General features: G+C 45.2%; 1 protein-coding gene across 2 annotated transcripts in view; it reads right to left on the bottom strand.

Annotated features, from left to right (window-relative positions):
- The window catches only part of TRPC5 (transient receptor potential cation channel subfamily C member 5), a 104313-nt gene that overhangs the window by 21033 nt on the left and 65358 nt on the right, over positions 1-17922 (bottom strand). For both annotated transcript variants that reach the window (XM_063170341.1, XM_063170340.1), the window contains exons 5-7: positions 15061-15200; positions 9661-9983; positions 4539-4734 (exon numbers count right to left, since the gene is read on the bottom strand). In XM_063170341.1, coding sequence (XP_063026411.1) covers positions 4539-4734; positions 9661-9983; positions 15061-15200 — 659 coding nt within the window. The remainder of the gene's footprint in view (positions 1-4538; positions 4735-9660; positions 9984-15060; positions 15201-17922) is intronic.

The raw sequence follows: 17922 nt of genomic DNA, 5'->3' as shown, positions 1-17922 counted from the left end.
TAGGGTTTTTCCTCCTGAGAAGCTGAGAGGCCTCAGGAACAAAATCTAAAAAAATTTTATCTGCTGCTGTGGAATGCAACAGGTGCATCTGTGATTGGTCTCATGTGGTTGTTTCTAATTAATGGCCAATCACATCAGCTCACACACACACAGCTCGGGCTTGGACACAGAACCCGAGCCACAAGCCTTTGTTATCATTCCTTCCTATTCTATTCTTAGCTAGCCTTCTGATTAAACCTTTTCTTCTATTCTTTTAGTATAGTTTTAACGTAATATATATAATAAAATAATAAATCAGCCTTCTGAAACATGGAGTCAGACCCTCGTCTCTTCCCCAATCCAAGAACCCCTGTGAACATCCTCACACCCAAGGGCACCCCCAGGGCCAAAATGCACCTTCACCCTCAGGAACACCAACTATGCCCCTTATTCTGAAAAAAAAATGAGCATCTGGCAGGAGGATTGTATGACATGATGAGAAACAGCCGATCACACAAAGTGTCCTCATCACCCACTCAGTTACTTTCTGCCACTTACAAATGATGCAGCCACCTGGGCACCCTCACATCATTCCCTTGTCCTTCCTCTTGTGATTGTGACAAATTCCTCTTCCCATCCTCGGCTAATGGCATTTCTGTCATGTCTGGAAGGTATTGAGATGAGGGAGCTGGCAGTGCATAACATCCCACTGCATCCTGTGCTGCTTGCATAAAACATTCTGATCTTCCCATATTGAAACAGCACGAGAAGTATGGAAATCTGGGGCATTGCATTTGGATTTTGTTTGCTTTCTTGGTGAAAGATGGTGTCTGCCATAACCAAAGTATGGTTTGGCAAAGGAGAAAAATGGGCTGTCTGGAAATAATCGATATTGAAACTGCTTCAGGGCACTCCTGGAAGTATGTGTTTATTGAAGTCTGAAACAGCTGAGGAAAAAACCAACAAAATTATGGCAGAAAAGTTTCTCCTTCTCTGAGTCAAAAACCACTTGAAGCAAAGGTTTTACTATTTGCTTGCCCTGCTCTGCCTTCCACAGACATTGGTGCTTTCGTGCTGTGTGCCTGCAGTGCCTAATTAAACACCAAGCCCTAATCCCCAGACTGGGGAGACACAAGGAAGGGTCAAGGAGGAGCAGCCCAAATTCTCCTTTCTCAAACCTCACAGCCAAAAACTTATATGTGAGTACAGGAGAAAAGCTGACCTGAAAAATAACTGCTACAAATGCATTAGGTGTACTTGTCCCTGCAGGAGAGGAGGGGAGAAAGCCTGTTTGCATTGCAGCAGTGCCTGGGGCTCATTAACAAACGGGATTAATGAAGATGTCCTCAGCACTCCACTGCAGGGAGTCAGCAGCAGAGATGCACTCTCATCTCATCCCCACATCTGTTTTATTGCTCTGCAGTGATGCTCAGGCACAGAATTTCCTGCTGATGCAGAGGAAGACCTGCACCCCACCCCAAGGACTCCTTCCCCTCCTTCCCCCTGGAATTCTGTCATTCCACATGTACCCACTGCAATATAAATACCAGGAGGGAGAAATGCCCAGTCTAGCACCCACCCTGCTGTCATTCAGCAGGGGGTGAACCTGATTACAGGAGGTTAATTAATGCCCCACATTTGTAAAGCTCAACGTTTATTAACGACTTGTTTTCTTCGGGGGAGAGATTAATTGATGTTTGCCCTGAGGAGACACTCGAAGGAAGTGTGTCCCTGAGAGGACGAAGGATGCAGGAATGCAGCTGGGCAGAGATGGGAAGTGTCTCCCTCCTGCCTTCCCAGGAAATGTCACTGCCCTCAGCATCGCCTGCAGCCAGACACTTTCAGTGACGACTGTCAGGGAAGATGAAACGGGAAAGCCTTATAAATATGATTGCCTGGCAAAAGATTTTGAGAATATAGAAACTATAAGTGAGATTGAAATGAAAGCAAGCTTTGAGATACCTCAGGTACTGAACAACTGGAAAACAATGGGGTGTCCAGCTGAAGGTAATCCCCTTTTGATGGAACAACACCCTCTGCTTGCAGGCAGGCCCAAGGGTCAGAGCAGACCCTGCCAGTTTGGCAGAAGGGGCCCAAAGAGGAGTTTTTAGGGTTTAAAATGTATCACAGTATGGTAATGTAGTGATTCTTATAGGTTGTATGGAAATGCTATAGAATTTGTATCTTGATTGGTTAGTGAGAATTAGGATATTCAACACAGAAGAAGATTTATTGTGTTGTAACGGGAACCTCGCACTCTTACCCTTTTGCTCTCTCACCCTCTTACTCTCTCCCCCTCTCTTCTCTCTTTGCTGCTCTGAGCTGTGTTTGGCAGCTCCCAGCAGGGCCCTGCACCCAGGCCCTTTGCAATAAACCCCAAATCCCAGCAGGGCCCTGCACCCAGGCCCTTTGCAATAAACCCCAAATCCCAGCAGGGCCCTGCACCCAGGCCCTTTGCAATAAACCCCAAATCCCAGCAGGGCCCTGCACCCAGGCCCTTTGCAATAAACCCCAAATCCCAGCAGGGCCCTGCACCCAGGCCCTTTGCAATAAACCCCAAATCCCAGCAGGGCCCTGCACCCAGGCCCTTTGCAATAAACCCCAAATCCCAGCAGGGCCCTGCACCCAGGCCCTTTGCCATAAACCCCAAACCCCAGCAGGGCCCTGCACCCAGGCCCTTTGCAATGAACCCCAAGTTCCAGCCCTGGCTGCAGAGATCTCTGTCTCGGTCCATCCTGACCATCCTACCCCCAATGCTCCTACAGACAGCAAAATCTCCTGCAGCATTTCCAGCATCATTTTCCCAAGCAGAGGCTCATGCTGCTCACTGAACTCCATGCTTTGCCTCAGTTATCTGGAGAGTTCAGCCCTCCAGCCCCGGCTCTGTCAAGGGCAGACTCTCTGATGGGGCCAGTCCCTCTGCCAGCTGCTCCAGACACAAAACCATTACCACAACAGCCCTCCCTGGACCCTTCTCTTCAGTTAATTGTTATGATGGGTCCCTCTAATTCATGTGGGATTGTGTGTAATGTGTCATTGCATCACTGGAATTATTCAGGGGAAAGAATGATGAGTGGTTTGTGGCCCAGTGAATAGCAAATACTGCTATTCTTGTGCCAGTCTTAGGCTGGGCCTTTGTCTTAGTGACAAGCCTGTTCGATGACAATAAAGGAAAGGGAATTGGAGAAAATGGCCAAGGAGAGAATCTTTGTTTTCTGTCCCTCATTCCAGTCTCCCTGGAATGTGAGGAGTAGCAGTGAACAAAGAAAAAGCACTGGAAGCATTGAAACAGACTGATAAATGCCTTTGTGATAAACTGCTTTTCTGCTCATCTGGAAGGTCAGTGGTCCAGTTTTTCTCATACTTTTTACCATGATAAAGATCAGATGTCCAAAAGAATCAGCAATTTGACCGAGTGAATTTAGGAACCACTTGAATCAGCAGATAATCAACAACAATTGTGGAACCTGTTCAAGAAAACAACTCAATACTCCCCTCTGTGCTTCAGCCAGGAAAGGAACTCACCCACACACATCCCCGGAGACTTGTCCAGGAATTTGGAAATGGAAATTGTAGGAGAACTGCTTCTGGTTCTGTTTTTGCTCTGGTTTATCTTCCAGAATAAAACAAGAGTCACTCAAAGCAGAGGAGGAAGCTTCTATTCTATCTATGTGTACTGAGTGACCAGGCAGGGACACAAACAGCTTCCCCCATTCCTGTTTTGCTCCCAGATGCTGCAGCAGAGCAGTTCAGCACCTCCCTGTCTCCAAACCATCGTGTTAGTGGTCACGATGGAGAGTAAGTGCCCACTGATTTATCTGAACTCCTGTGCACACAAGATTTTGCTTCCTTCCATACTGTTCCTGACCTAAAGAGCCTTAAAATGCAGAGCCACGCTGCTTTAGCTTTCAGTCTGTTGACAAATTTAATCATCAAGGTACAGATTGGCTTTTGGGTACACAGAATGAGATTACAGTGGAGAAAACAGTTTTGAGCATTCAAATGAAAGTTCAGTTTGATAAAGGCTCTACAGCCCCGAGCTGCCTCAGCTCAGATCCATCCTGCACTGGGATTACTCAGGAATCTCACACGGTTACACAGCCAGGAGACTCTGGTATTACACATGGACATGATCTAATTTCAAGTGGGAAGAGACTGTGGAAAAAGAAATTGCAGGACTGGGCTCCTGACACACATGGTTTCACATGAGAAAGCAGAAATAGGATAAAAAAATACACCACAACACCCACCCCCCAGGTTCTAACCAAACATCAGGAAGCAGTGGGAAGTTTCCCTTTATACACCAAGGTGGTCAGCAAGGTCCCTCCACAGGAGGAGACAGGGGCAGATCACAGCCCATGAGCCTTTTCCAGCTTTACAAACAGAGCAAAACCTCCTCCTCAGGCATGATTCAGGCTGCTGAGCAGAAATCCCAGCTACCTGCTGGCAGAACCTGGGGGCAGCGCTCTCCAGCAGCCCCGAAGGGACCCACGTGCTGCAAGTCAGACAAATGAGGCACACAGGGAGAAACAGCAGCAGAAAGAGAAGGGGTAACTCACAGCAATGAGCTGGTAGGAGTTGTTCATCATGGCTATGAGCATGTTCAGCAGCACAACGAGGGAGATGACGTTGTAGGTCCCAAACATCGTGGCCCCAACAAACTCGGTGAACTCGTGTCTGGCTTTCACGTTGGTCACGTAGAGATTCAGCAGCCCAAACACAGACCAGAAGAGTGACTGGAGGGTCTCGAAAAGCCTGCAAAGAAAACAGATTTTTAGCTGGCTACCTGATGCTGGAGGGTGGAAAATGATCTTTTCCCACACAGATATTGGGAGACATCACCTAGCACAGCCTTTTATCCCTCCCTGGGGACAGCCTGTGCTCAGCCACAGTGACCCACCAGCCAATGCATGTGAGAGCTGCCCCATCAACAGCATTTGCTCTCTGTCCAGGAGCCCAGACCACATCCTTGTGAGATGCAGCGAGCACAACTTCCCCAAGGAACCCAAGGCTCCCTTTCCCACTCTGCACGCTGCACAGAACAGCCACAATATATTCCATTTAATTAAAATTGCCACGCTGCGATGTTGCTGCTATCTATAAACTCTCCTGTTTAATCAGTGCCTGCATCATTAACATGTCTGCAGGATAAATGCTCAGGGAGCCCATCCCCAGGCGTGACTGCAGCAGTGAACAGTGCACAACAACAAGGCACCACGAGGTGGGACATGGCAGAAATCACAGCATTTGCACCTTTGCTCTGTTTGGAACACACCTGCCCAAAACACTGCTCTGTTTGCAGTACACCTGCCTGAAATGCTGCTTTGTTTGCAGTAGGTCTGCCTAAAATGCTGCTGTACACCTGCCCAAAATACTGCTCTGTCTGCAGTGCACCTGTCCAAAACTGCTCTGTTTGCAATGCACCTGCCCAAAATGCTGCTCTGTTTGCAGTGCACCTGCCCAAAACTCTGCTGTATTTGGAATACACCTGCCCAAAGTGCTGCTGTGTTTGGAACACACCTGCCCAAAATGCTTCTCTATTTGCAGTGCACCTGCCCAAAATGATACTGTGTTTGCAGTGCACCTGCACAAACTACTGCTGTATTTGGAATACACCTGTCCAAAACACTGCTGCTCTGTTTGCAATGCACCTGCCCAAAACCACTGCTCTATTTGGAATATACCTGCCCAAAACTCTGCTGTGTTTGCAGTGCACCTGTCCAAAACTGTTCTGTTTGCAATGCACCTGCCCAAAATGCTGCTGTGTTTGGAATACATCTGCCCTAAACACTGCTCTGTTTGCAATGCACCTGCCCAAAACTGCTCTGTTTGCAATACATCTGCACAAAATGCTGTTCTGCTCACAAAGCACCTGCCCAAAACTCTGCTGTGTTTGGAATACACCTGCCCAAAACGCTGGTGGCTCAGTGGTTGGAGCAGCAGCTGCCACCCACCACGGGCAGAGTCCCTGGCAAAACCCTGCAACCACAGCCCGGTAATGACTCAGATGAAAGAGAGTCATCACATTAATTCAGCTCAAGGGTTTCTCTTCTTCTGAAGGCCTCCTTCCCTAGATGAACCAGAGCTGACCCCACTGAGCTGGTGAGATCATCCCAGGTCTCTGTGCTTCCAGTGACCTTTCGCAGTCACGTCAGACGCGCAATCAGCAATCGAAGTAATTGCTCTATTTGGGCATCTTTGTTTTGGCTTGCCAAAATATGGCATTTATATCATCCAAAAATGACATTTATATGCCTGTTTAAGAGTTCCCATTTTGGCCTGAGGTCAGCAGATGTTTTCAAATGCAACTTCTAGACACATCAATATGAATAATTCAGATGCTTTACTTGACATACCAGGAATCTGTTCTCCCATCATCTCCAGGCATTTGTTCACATCTATCCCCATGCCTTATATGAGGATTCTGTTTATACTTTGTGGATGTAGCTTATGTTTTTCACTGGCCAAAATCATAAAGATGCTTTAAAGCAAAAAACCTTTATCCCAAAGCTCAGGCTGTTTGTTAGGCTTATTAAATAACTAAGGTAGTAAAATACAGATTAACCAAAGAATGCCAAGCATTTCTTTACTAGAAGTGGTGGAGTGCTAGCCATCTTTTAAAATATTTATAATAATTTTACTATTAATAGTAGAAATACTACTTGGGCTGTAGGTACAAGAGAGACAGGGGTTCTAATCACTGAACTGAAATCAGTTTTAGAAGTGATCAGTGCGTTGTTCTGGATGCACAATATTACCCAGGTGTGTAATCTGGGCCCAGACTAAAGCAAATATGCACATGTAGTGCCCTTGACAAAGACACCAAGTGGTTCCTGCAGCTCTGCAGAGCAGTGAGGATGCTGTGAGGTGCTGTGTCCTCAGTGTTCAATGACAGGACAGGTCCACAGCCTCTTTTCACAGCCCATGTTTCAGGGCAGGCTCACACTCCTTCGGAGAAGCAGCTATAAAGAAACAGAATTTTGGAAATGGTGATTGAGAGGCTCTCATATCCTGCTGAGTGTATTTTGAATCCTAATCAAACAGAAGAATTCTCAAAGCTACACCACTCTCCATGGTGGCTTAGGGAGAGCAAGTGCCCCCTGTCCCACAGGAACCTGTGCCCAGGGAATGGCAGAGAGAAGGACACAGCAGGCAGGGAGATGTGACTTCCTCCACCCCTTCCTCCTCTTCCTCACTCTCCTCTCCCCCCTTCAGTTGCCAGCATCACAGCTATAAACATATTTTCCAATCATCTGCCTAAGCAGCAGGCACTCTGCTTTCTGAGGGATGGCAAGGCCAAAGCAGAAAGCCTTAAATTATTCATTACTTCCCCTCGTTGCTGTCACAAAGGAATATTACTTTTCCATGATCTGTGTGTGCAATGCAGAAAATTTCCTCGCCAAGAAAACGTTAATCCCACCCTTTGAGAGTAATAGGAAATAACGTGGCAGTAAATAGGTGTCACACTTGACACAAGCTGCACACACACCAGGGGCGTCCTCTTTGCTCCCCTGGAAGAATTAGAGCTCATTGTGAGCTCAGGAATGCTGGTGGGAATCAAAGTGCACTGATTCAGAGCTTTGCAGATTTATTCCTTCATAAGGAATGAGCCATGAGCAAAGTCAGGGTCCCCAGCCCTGCCTGGACTGGCTCCAGCCTCCTTTGCTTCCCCCCCAAAACAATATTTGGATCTGCAGCTGCTCCTTCCCAGCCACTGCCCCGTGCTGTGCATCTGCTCCCCAGCCAAATGTCAGCTTGTGCCGGGGGTGTTAATAAAGACCATTTAAACTTTTAAGAACACGTTAAATAAATTTCTTAAGCGAGCCTCAAACAAAAAGTACCTGCAGAGTGTTCTGTCCCCTGCCAGGAGACCTCACTCCTAATGGATCCCCTCCCACTGGGACTTTGTTTTACACAAACCTCTGCCACAAAGGCTGAGCCCCCTCAATTTCCTTTCTGTGCTACATTCCCCTGGCAGGGGGTTTAAATGAACGTTAGGGTGGCAGGAATTGTGGTTTGTATTTAAGCTGATCGACACACTTTCTGCTAAGTGCTTCTTGTATAATTTTTAGCTCTCAAGACATTACACCTTCTTACAGACTTCAGGATGGTTGGTTGGTTGATTTGCTTTTTTTCTTTCCCTGCTGGCCCAATGTTCTTTTTCTTCAGTCAAATCCTGCTGTTGCTTTCTCCACTTACCTGACACAATGAAATCTATAAAAAACCCAGTGTGCAGAGATGGCAGGCCCAAACCAGAACTGAACACATCTGTTCAGCACAGCTCCAGAGAAAGGCATGGTTTGGTACTGGATTTCGTAGGCTTGACCCTTCCTGAGGTAGAATTTACCCCTTTACACACACTGTGCTTGCCAAACCTTCCTCCCTCTGGCTGCTGCATCAATATGGACGCAGATCAAGGAATAATTTTGTTATTTAATTTCATTCCTTTGCCAGGGCAGCACAACACATTTCTGGGTCATGTGAGGCAGCTAAAACAGCAAAAGGTCTGAAATCTTTAATTCTGTTTTTCATTAGCACAATGCAGGTCCATTCACTTCCCTCAGAGAGAGATGGGTTTCACGAGAAAATTAATCAAGCCCGTGGTGTTCCTGTTCTGCAGTGGGAAATGGCACATGTCTGCTGTACCAGGGCCTGCTGCTCTTGAAGGATGGGCTCTATCCCATGAAAATTCCGTATTTCTTCTAGGAGAGAGCCCACAGGACAAAGCTGGAACCTCTCCTCTCCCAACCAAGTCATGTGGCCTGAGCCATCATCTGTTTTTGATAACAGTGCAAATACATCCCAAATCCTGTCTTAACCCCAAACCTTCAGCTGACAGAGGGAGGAGAATTATTGGGCATCATTTCAAGTTTTATTTAATTTAGCATAAAGTGGTGGACAACAGTTTTGTTTTGCTTGTTTGCAGGGCGTGGGCCTTTTTCTAGCCCGTGCTTTATTTATTTCTCCTGCCATTGTGAGTTAAGTACTGTGCAAGCAGCAAGAACAATCGGGTGGGGGCTGATTATTATAATTATTTCTACTATTAGTAATTAAAACAAATACATCAGCAAGACAATTCATGTCATTTTTCAGCATGTGCTCGCTCTTTCAGCTCTGCCAGATGTCCTCACAGCAATTTCCATGCCAGCATCTCAGCAAAGTACCAGCAAAAAAAAAAAAAGGTTCTGCTGGGATTTTAGTCTGCAAGGAAATCAGAGAAGCCTGCAACATCACGTATCCATAAAAATGGTCTAGGTGAGATTGTTGTGGTTGCTGCAGGCACATTATTTATTAATAAACAGGTTTATTCCTTATTTTCTTCATTTTATTCAGGTTCTCCTCCTTTCTTCAGTAACTAGGTAAAACAATCACTGTGGCAAAATTACACTTCCTTTCTCAAATCTACTGAAATTGTGCATAGTCATAACAAGATTCAAGTTGCAGGATCATGCAGGGAAACCCCTCGGGCCAGAACTAAAAGGTCTCCCAGTGCCAGACCTGAGTGAAAGTCTGTGACAGCAGAGCTCAGCACAGTGTCTGCCCCACTTAACTCCCACCTTTCCTGCAGGGCCAACCACCTCACCTGGCACTTGCAAATGAATAAATACAGGCTCTGTCAGTGCAGTGACAGGCAGGGGACAGGCGAAGCAGCCTCAGAAGCAGAAAGAGAGGATGTCTTACGTGGAGAAGGCATTGTTCTGTTTCTCACATCGGATCCCCTTGCAGTTGTTGGGTTCCTCCGAGGCACTGGTCTCATAATAAAAATAAAGCTGGTTCAGTCCGTTGGCAAAAGCCAGAAGCACCAGGCAGTAGATAAAAAGGAATTTGAGGATGTCTAGCAGCATGCGTCCCAGAGAAATCTGCAGGGGTCCCAGGTGCGAGTTGGCTGTAAACAGGGAGATGAGGCGCAGGGAGCTGAGGATGTTGGATATTGCAAAGAGAGCTTCTGCAATCAGGGTCGGGTGCCACATCTCCCACTCCTCCCGCGGGCGAGAGCCGTTGTACTGGCAGGAAGGAACAAAGAACAAGGGCAGAAAAGTGAGATGAGGTGTAATGACTCTGAGGAAACTCCACTCCAAGGTCACACCCGCTGACCCAACACTTCGCAGGTAAATCCTAACCAGGTACTGTGGCACAAAAAAAGCTTTTAACTATTGTTGCAAGGAGGCCTCAATGCTGGGAATAATGTGCTCTGACTCCATGATTCAGAAGGCTGAACAGTGGCTTTATTAAAACTATACTATATTACACTATAGTTAATTTTAATATATTACACTATATTCACTCTAATTAAAATTAAACTAATTATATTACACTAATATTACATTAAAACTATACTAACAAACTATAAAACTATAAAAACTATATTAGAACTATACTAAAGAGATACTATACTATACTATACTATACTATACTATACTATACTATACTATACTATACTATACTATACTATACTATACTATACTATACCATACCATACCATACCATACCATACCATACCATACCATATTAGACTATACTAAAGATACTAAAGAAAAGCCTGTGACTGTCTGAGACAGCCAGGACACAGCTTTGAGTGACTGGCTAATCACTCAAAACCACTTTCACCCATGTCCAATTAACCAAGTCACTTTGGGTAAACAATCTCCATAACACGTTCCAAACGTGCTAAAACAGGAGCAGGGAATAGAGATAAGAATTGTTTTTTCTTCTTCTCTGAGGTCCTCATTGCCTTCCCCAGGAAAAATCCTCTGTGAAGAGAGCTGAGGCCACATTTAACCCCTTACACCCCAGCTGCTGTCAGGCTCATTGTCAGGATTCAGGACTGAAGCTGACTTGATGAGGGTAGAAATGAAGGTTTAAAGATGCTTTTTTGTGGCTACTACATTATGACCCCCTGATGGTGAGAGATGTAGGACCAGGTTTTCTTTAGAGGCTTTGGGTATGTTGGCTGTTTTTAGCCTAAACTGAAAAATTAGGATTTTTAAAAATTTGTTTTACTTTCGAGTTCACAGTCTGTGGGTTCCTTATGTCCATGGCTTCATACACAACCTCCTTATCTTTCAACGTTTAAAGGGGTTCAGATTTTAGCATGTTTCAGATGTAAATTTCCAATTACTTTTGTTCCTTCTCCTGCTAAATATGTCTGCACATTATAAACACTGCACATTCCAGGAACAATGGGAGGCAGGGAGAAGGAAGGGAAGAAGAAAAGCAGTGAACTATTGGATGCTTTCCTTCCCATGTAATCTCAAAAAAAAAAAAGCAGGCAGCCCATAACCAAAAGGCTTTTTTCGTATTAATTTTCTTATTAGTTAATTTGTCATGGCAATTTTAGGAGAGTTGCTAAAGCAGAGGTCTTAATTACAGCTAAAACTGGGTACAGTTGAGTGCATCAATTACAACATTAACTGGGTTTGTAATGTAGCTGTAAAAGCAGAAGCATTTTCTGAGCAAAGTGCAGCCAGATGCGAGCAGGTACCACAAAAGATTGGTTCTGTAAAATGTAACTGCTCTGTGAAATGTGAAATGTAACTGCTCTGCCTTAACGACAGTGGCACGGAGAATGGAGTCAAAGACATTTAACATCAAGGAATAATTGTCCTTTTAACATTTGTCTCCGCTCATTTAGCATGCATAAAAAGGCAGAACTGCACTCAGGATAACACAGCTCAAACCATAACCAGCGTGTCTGGGCTGGTTTAGGGCTCCTAAAATAATTCTGCTACCTCAGAAAAGGAAATGGCACCAATATCACACTGACAGTTCAAGATTGCAGAGACTTTCTATTTAAACCTGAGGGTCCAATACACAAACTCCAGTGTATTCAAGGGCTCCCAGTTTTTTCAAGGGCTCAGCAAAAAGCAGGTTGGTATTTCAAACTATCCCTCTGTATGAAGGAGATGAGACATGATACAAAGGCATTTCAGCATGACCTCGGATTGCTTCTGACATTTCCAAACTGTTCTTTATTACATGAACATCATGGCCTGAGCCTGTTAACTTGATTTGAAGATGGGTCTTCAAATGCCTACAAACAGGCAGAGAGGTGAACTTTTTGTGGATATCCAGCAGTGGGGGTGGGTGGGATTGGGAAGCAGATTTGCTTCTGGACAGCAGATTTGCACAGTTATTCCCAATTCCCCTCTTCAGGCTGGCTGGATACAGCAGCCCAGGGCTCTCTGCTAAGGTTTAGCACAGATTGCACATAAAAGTATGCGGAAAATACTTTTTTTAAAGGTATTAGTATTTTTTCAAGTATTTAATATTTTAAAATATTGCCTTAAAAAGAGGTGTGGCACACTCTTCTGTGCAATATTTAAAGCAATAAATAAATAAAGCAATGTTTATGTCATTAATGTAATATTTTAGTCCTTTATGAACTGATGGTATCTCCTCACTTGGCAAATAGCATCAGAGCAGCCTGGCATCACAGGTAACAGAGAAACAGCAGATTTCAGAGTTATCTAATGAAGCTGGGTATCTGGGAAGGCTGGAGTAGTTTGGTTTTGTGTCTGTTCAAAAGATGAAACACAGCAGAGATGTACACAGACTAGTACAAATAAATTACACCATGCTGTCACATTTACCTTTCCTCATTACACGATAATTCAATGCAGCAAATGGAAACTGATTAAGAAAGTATTTCTACCCTATAATTAGACTGAAGATTCCATTGGTATCAGACAATATTAGAGCCAGGTCTTGGAACCAGTCAAATCAAGGAAAAAAAAGTCTTCACATAAAAACAAGGATGGAAAGCATTTAGTGTCAGTATGCAATTTATTTTTTCTGCTATTTGGCAGAAAGTTAAATGTCCATGTAATCCTTTGAAGTTCTAAGAAGTGTTAGAATATGGTATATTGGCATATATCCCAGCCTCTTCCAGCTCAGGGCTGTTCTATAAATAACAAATCATGTTGCAAAATGTTTTGTAGCCATTATCAACGTTACAAACCCTCACACTGCAGAGCACACTGAGTGACACAGGGCAGAGGGGACTTCTGTGACCACATGTGTCACAGACATCTTCTATGAAAAATCATTTCCTTAAGATTTTTCCTCCTGAGAAGCTGAGAGGCCTCAAAAACAAAACGTAAACATTGATTATCTGCTGCTGTGGAATGCAACAGGTGGAGCTTTGATTGGCCCATGTTGGATGTTCGTAATTAATGGCCAATCACAGTCAGCTGGCTCAGACAGAGAGCCAAGCCACAAACCTTTGTTATCATTGTTACCTATTCTATTCTTAGCTAGCCTTCTGATTAAACCTTTTCTTCTATTCTTTTAGTATAGTTTTAATGTAATATATATCATAAAATAATAAATCAGCCTTCTAAAACATGGAGGCAGATCCTCGTCTCTTCCCCAATCTGAAAACCCCTGTGAACACCATCACAAATGTGTTTCAGAAGATTTTCTGCACCTCTCAGAATTGCCTGGCATGGCCCTCATCAGGAGCTGACCTGAGATGGGCCAGGTTTAACCCAGGAGGGTTTGATCTGGGCTCAAACTGATCTGTTCCTGCCAATCCTCCTTTGTGCTGGCCCATGGGGTTTTGGGGTTGGCCTGCACGTTTCTGTGGCTGTTACAGGGAGCACAAACAGAGCTGCATCTCCTCTGGGGCTGGGCTTTGGCTGGGAGTTGCATCCCAGTGTGTGACTGCACAACCCCTGGATGCACAGCTCCTCTAGTAATTTGTGTGTGAGGAAGAACCAGATTGGTAACATTTTTAGTTTTGTCCATGCATTTTACCATTTCCAGCTTTTTTTTTTTTTTTTTTTTTTTTTGCATTGCTTATGGTTTAAAGACCAACCTTTCAAGTCTGTAATTTCCTCCCTGGTTCTGAATGCTGGGAGAATAAAAGACATAATCTGTTCCTGCTTTGATGCTGTTACAGAGCTGCCTCTTCAGGGAGCAGCAACCAGCTTAAAAGCTTTTCCCTTTGAAAATCTGACTCACCAGGACTGCAGCCTCCAGGATTTAACAAAGGCCCCATAGCAGGGCTGTTTGCACTCTGGAGTCAATGGGCTTGGGGAAATTTTCTCCCCTTCTTCCCTTCTGCCTGCTGGGCAGGACTAAACAAGGCTGCTCTGGGGAAGGGCTTGTCCTGCTTATTGGGAGCAGGGCTGGCAGAAGTGGAGACCTTACAAAGCTGGGAAAAGTGGCCAAGGAGCAGATCCCAGTTGCTGATTTACACCTGAGTAATTCCACTGACTGCAGAGAAGCTGCTGCTGATTCATAGCAGGGGAAGAAGTAGGCCAAGCACGAAGCTCCAGCTGAAGCCAAAGAGAGCTGTTGCATAAGGAATTTTACTTTTGTGTCTTGCCTTTGAAAAAGGGAGACAGAAGGAAAAGTGCTTCAGGCCATCCCCTGGCTTCAAACCCTGTGCATATGCTAATTTGGAGCATCAGAAGTTTATAAATGTGGAAGGTGCTTTTGAGGATGAGCTCTGATGTGGGCTCTCACCGCAAATGGAACATGACAGGGAAGAACCCACAGGGTGTTAAAGCTCCAGCTTGCTCCTTTGTCACTTCCCTGCCCACAGGTTACATATTGAAGAGTGACTTGACCCCTTTATATCAGATTATCAGAGAGAAGCCTCCTAACAACAGTCTTGCTCTTCTCAGTAGACCTGTCACAAACTTTTGATCACTAATCTCCAGATCTGTAGGATCATACAGATTATGAAGCTTGGTTCTAGAAGTTTTCAGGTAACCCTGTTCTTGTTTTCCCTTTACCATTTTATTTAAAAGCCATGTTTTCACTATGCATTGTTGAAGGAGGTGCCAGCACAGAAAACAAAAAGTGCCTTGGCAACTGAGTAGCTGCAAAAGGCACAGAAAGTGGAGAAATTTCTCCCCAGTGCCCAAACAATCTATTTAACTTTTAATCAAAGAGTCAGAACGAGCAGGATGTTCATTCTCCAAACAAAATAGCTTTCCAGGTGAATATTCAAAATTGGACTGCTTGAAAAGCTGCTATTTTCTTTGCTTTGTGATTTTGATTTGAATAGTTTGTACCCTGTGTAGCACAGCTCTCACCAGCACATTACAAATTCCCTCTCCCAAGTCACTGTACCTTGACATAGGCAACAATTTTGAGGGAGATAGTGGCAAGATAGAGGGAGTTCATTGCAAAATCCATCAGATTCCACCAGTCATGCACGTACTCATTGAATCCACCATCCCACATTTCCTTGATTTCTCCCCAGATGAAACCTGTAGAAAGAAAAGGAGTTCATTACCATGACAAGGCATTATTTGCCATTAAAACCCTGTGTATATACACATGATGTAACAGCAGACAATTTGAAATTAACAGCTTGGAAAAAATGCCTCATCCCTCCTGCCTTCCACAAAGCACAATGCTGCTGATTATGAGACATTTTACAAGTCTGTGGGGAATGCAGTCTGGAGAGAGCTGAAAAAGACCTTGGTTTCCTACCCAGGGCTCCAGATATGCACATGAGGAGACTGCCTGAAACACATGTTATTTATAACCAGGACGAGTGAATTGGCTCAGCTGAAATTTGCTCTACGTGAACAAACTCTTCAAGCAGCTCTATTTGGTATAGTTCCTAATAGATTGTCTGCTCTCACAGACACTGTGAGCAATTCATTGCTCTGTTGGACAGCACTGATTTTCCCTGACTTCCTCTAGCAGCCCCAGAACCAGCACAGCTCCTCCCTGACCTGGAAATATCACCCCAAAGGAGGAAGAAAATGGATCCATTCTCTGCTCAGCCCCTGCACTGATGCATCCTGCTGCAGAAAAAGCCCACGGGGATTATTTGTGAGGAAAGGTGAGACTCAGCAGGAAGCAGGGCAGTGATTCACCTCGTGTCAGATATGGCTGTGGGGTTGGTGAGCTGTTTGTTCCCAAGGATACGGCCAGAGCCCATCATGCCAACCCTGAAATGCCTTCTGGTGATCATTTTGGGCACTCGCTAATGCTCACTGTACCTCCCTGCAGCTGAAAGGGTGAAGGGCAGCTTCTGAAATTCATCACCAGACTGCTAAACCCACGTGACACACTTCTGATTATAAGTAACTTCCATGTCCTTCCTTGCACAACTGTTTAAATATTTCTGAAAGCCTAAATCCCATCAAAAATCAAATGGCAGCTCCTTCATGCCCTGGATGCTTCTGAAAAAATGACTTTAGAGCCACAGGTATTTTGAATTACCCTCTTGACATTATTCTTGAATGGGAAGTGGAAATGTGTGAAGAGGACACAGAACAAAGCAAAGCAAAGCAAAACAAAACAAAACAAAACAAAACAAAACAAAGTACACCTCCAGGTGCATTACCAATGTCATTACCCAAGTGCTGCCCCTGCCTAACCACAGGATAGTGCAGTGGTCACTGATGTGCTGCTTGCAGCTCAGCTTTAAGGACCTGGATGCTCAATCTGAAGAGCAGCAAAGTTGCAATGAACTGCTGCACGCCCCCAAATATCAATCTGAGCTGCTCAGCTGCCAGCCAGCAGGTCAGTGGCCACACCAGCAAAATGTCAGGGCCAGCCAGGTAATCCCATTACAGTTGCCTCCACGTCTCTGCACGCACACAAACCCATAAAATAAAATAAATCAATGGAGAGGAGCCTGTTGAAGAACTCGTACACTGTATTTATAGTGAGTTATCATTGCTGGTTACTATAGCTACAGCAATGCTGTGTGTGCCTGCTCTCTCTCCTTCTGTAGTGGAAAATATTTTGTAAGTAATAACCTTTAATCTGGTGAAACTGTTCTAATTTCTCTATTTAATAAACAGTCATACAATATCTCTATTTATCTGAAACAAAAGAACTCAAGAACAGACAGCTGTAAAAAAGGTTTTTGAAGGGATTGTGCTTTTGAAAGGTTTTTTAAAATGGATTATCCTTCCTTCATCTGCAAATCAATTTTACTGAAATGCCTACCATTTCCCTCAATTTCAACCATGAATTTAAAGATAAAGTGAATATATGACCTAAGCTCAGAAAAGACATTTAACTCCCTGAGCTTACTCTGAAGTTTCCACCAACACCTGCCTTTGAGTGCATAAATCAGCTCCATCAGATAATGGTGGAGCTGTGCAAGGAGCACAGTGCCCTGGGTCAGCACCCAAAGTGATTTGTGAACACGTCTGCAACTCTTTCTTTCCTTCCTCGTTTTCCATCAGCAGCTTTGGGTTTGGCACAGGAACAGCTGGGTTTGCTCAGCACAGAGCCAGCCTGACCCAGAGCCAGAAACAGAGTCCTGGTGTCACCAGGACAGGGGAGCCAGAAAGGTGTGGGGAAGCAGGAGAGCCAGAAAGGTGTGGGGAAGCAGGAGAGACACAAAGGTGTGGGGAAGCAGGAGAAAGGTGTGGAAACCTCTGCCCATGAGCAAAGTGCCTGGTGACACTCCCAGCTCCCAGGGGTGGCCCTTGAGGGACATGGGAGCTGATCGGGATCCTGATGGAGCTCCCAGGCTTCCACTGCTGCTGTGCTGGAGCTCACTGTGGAAGGGTGAATAGTCCTCTCTCATCAAAAACACACCCATCTGGCTTCTCTGTCCTTCTCTCATCCCATCACAGTGCCTCACCTGAGCATCCCCAGCACACAGACACCTCCTCCTCTGCCCAGCTGCCCAAGCCAGACTGCAATAACAGCCTCACATGTAACTTCAGACAATCAACACTCCTCCTCCTCCTCCTGCTGATATCAGAGCACTTGATGCTGATGTGGCCAGTGATTATCAGCAGAGAGTGAGCCTTATCTTCCCTCTCCTGCATTCCTGCAGCTCATCTGGGAGGAATAAGCCAGGCTGGGGGCAGGTCAGGGAGCAGGGAGGGCAGAGCCAGGCTCTGGGCACTGCACAGGCATAGGACAGAGCCAGCACAGCAGCAGGGACACTGTGTGTGACCCAGGAGCTCCTCCCAAGCTGCTCCTCTCCTCTCACCCAGCCTGGGGAGGCAG

Source organism: Melospiza melodia, chromosome 16 (assembly GCF_035770615.1).
Source record: "Melospiza melodia melodia isolate bMelMel2 chromosome 16, bMelMel2.pri, whole genome shotgun sequence".
NCBI lineage: Eukaryota > Metazoa > Chordata > Aves > Passeriformes > Passerellidae > Melospiza > Melospiza melodia.
Note: the sequence above shows the minus strand (reverse complement) of the source record. Positions and strands in the feature narration are given on the sequence as shown.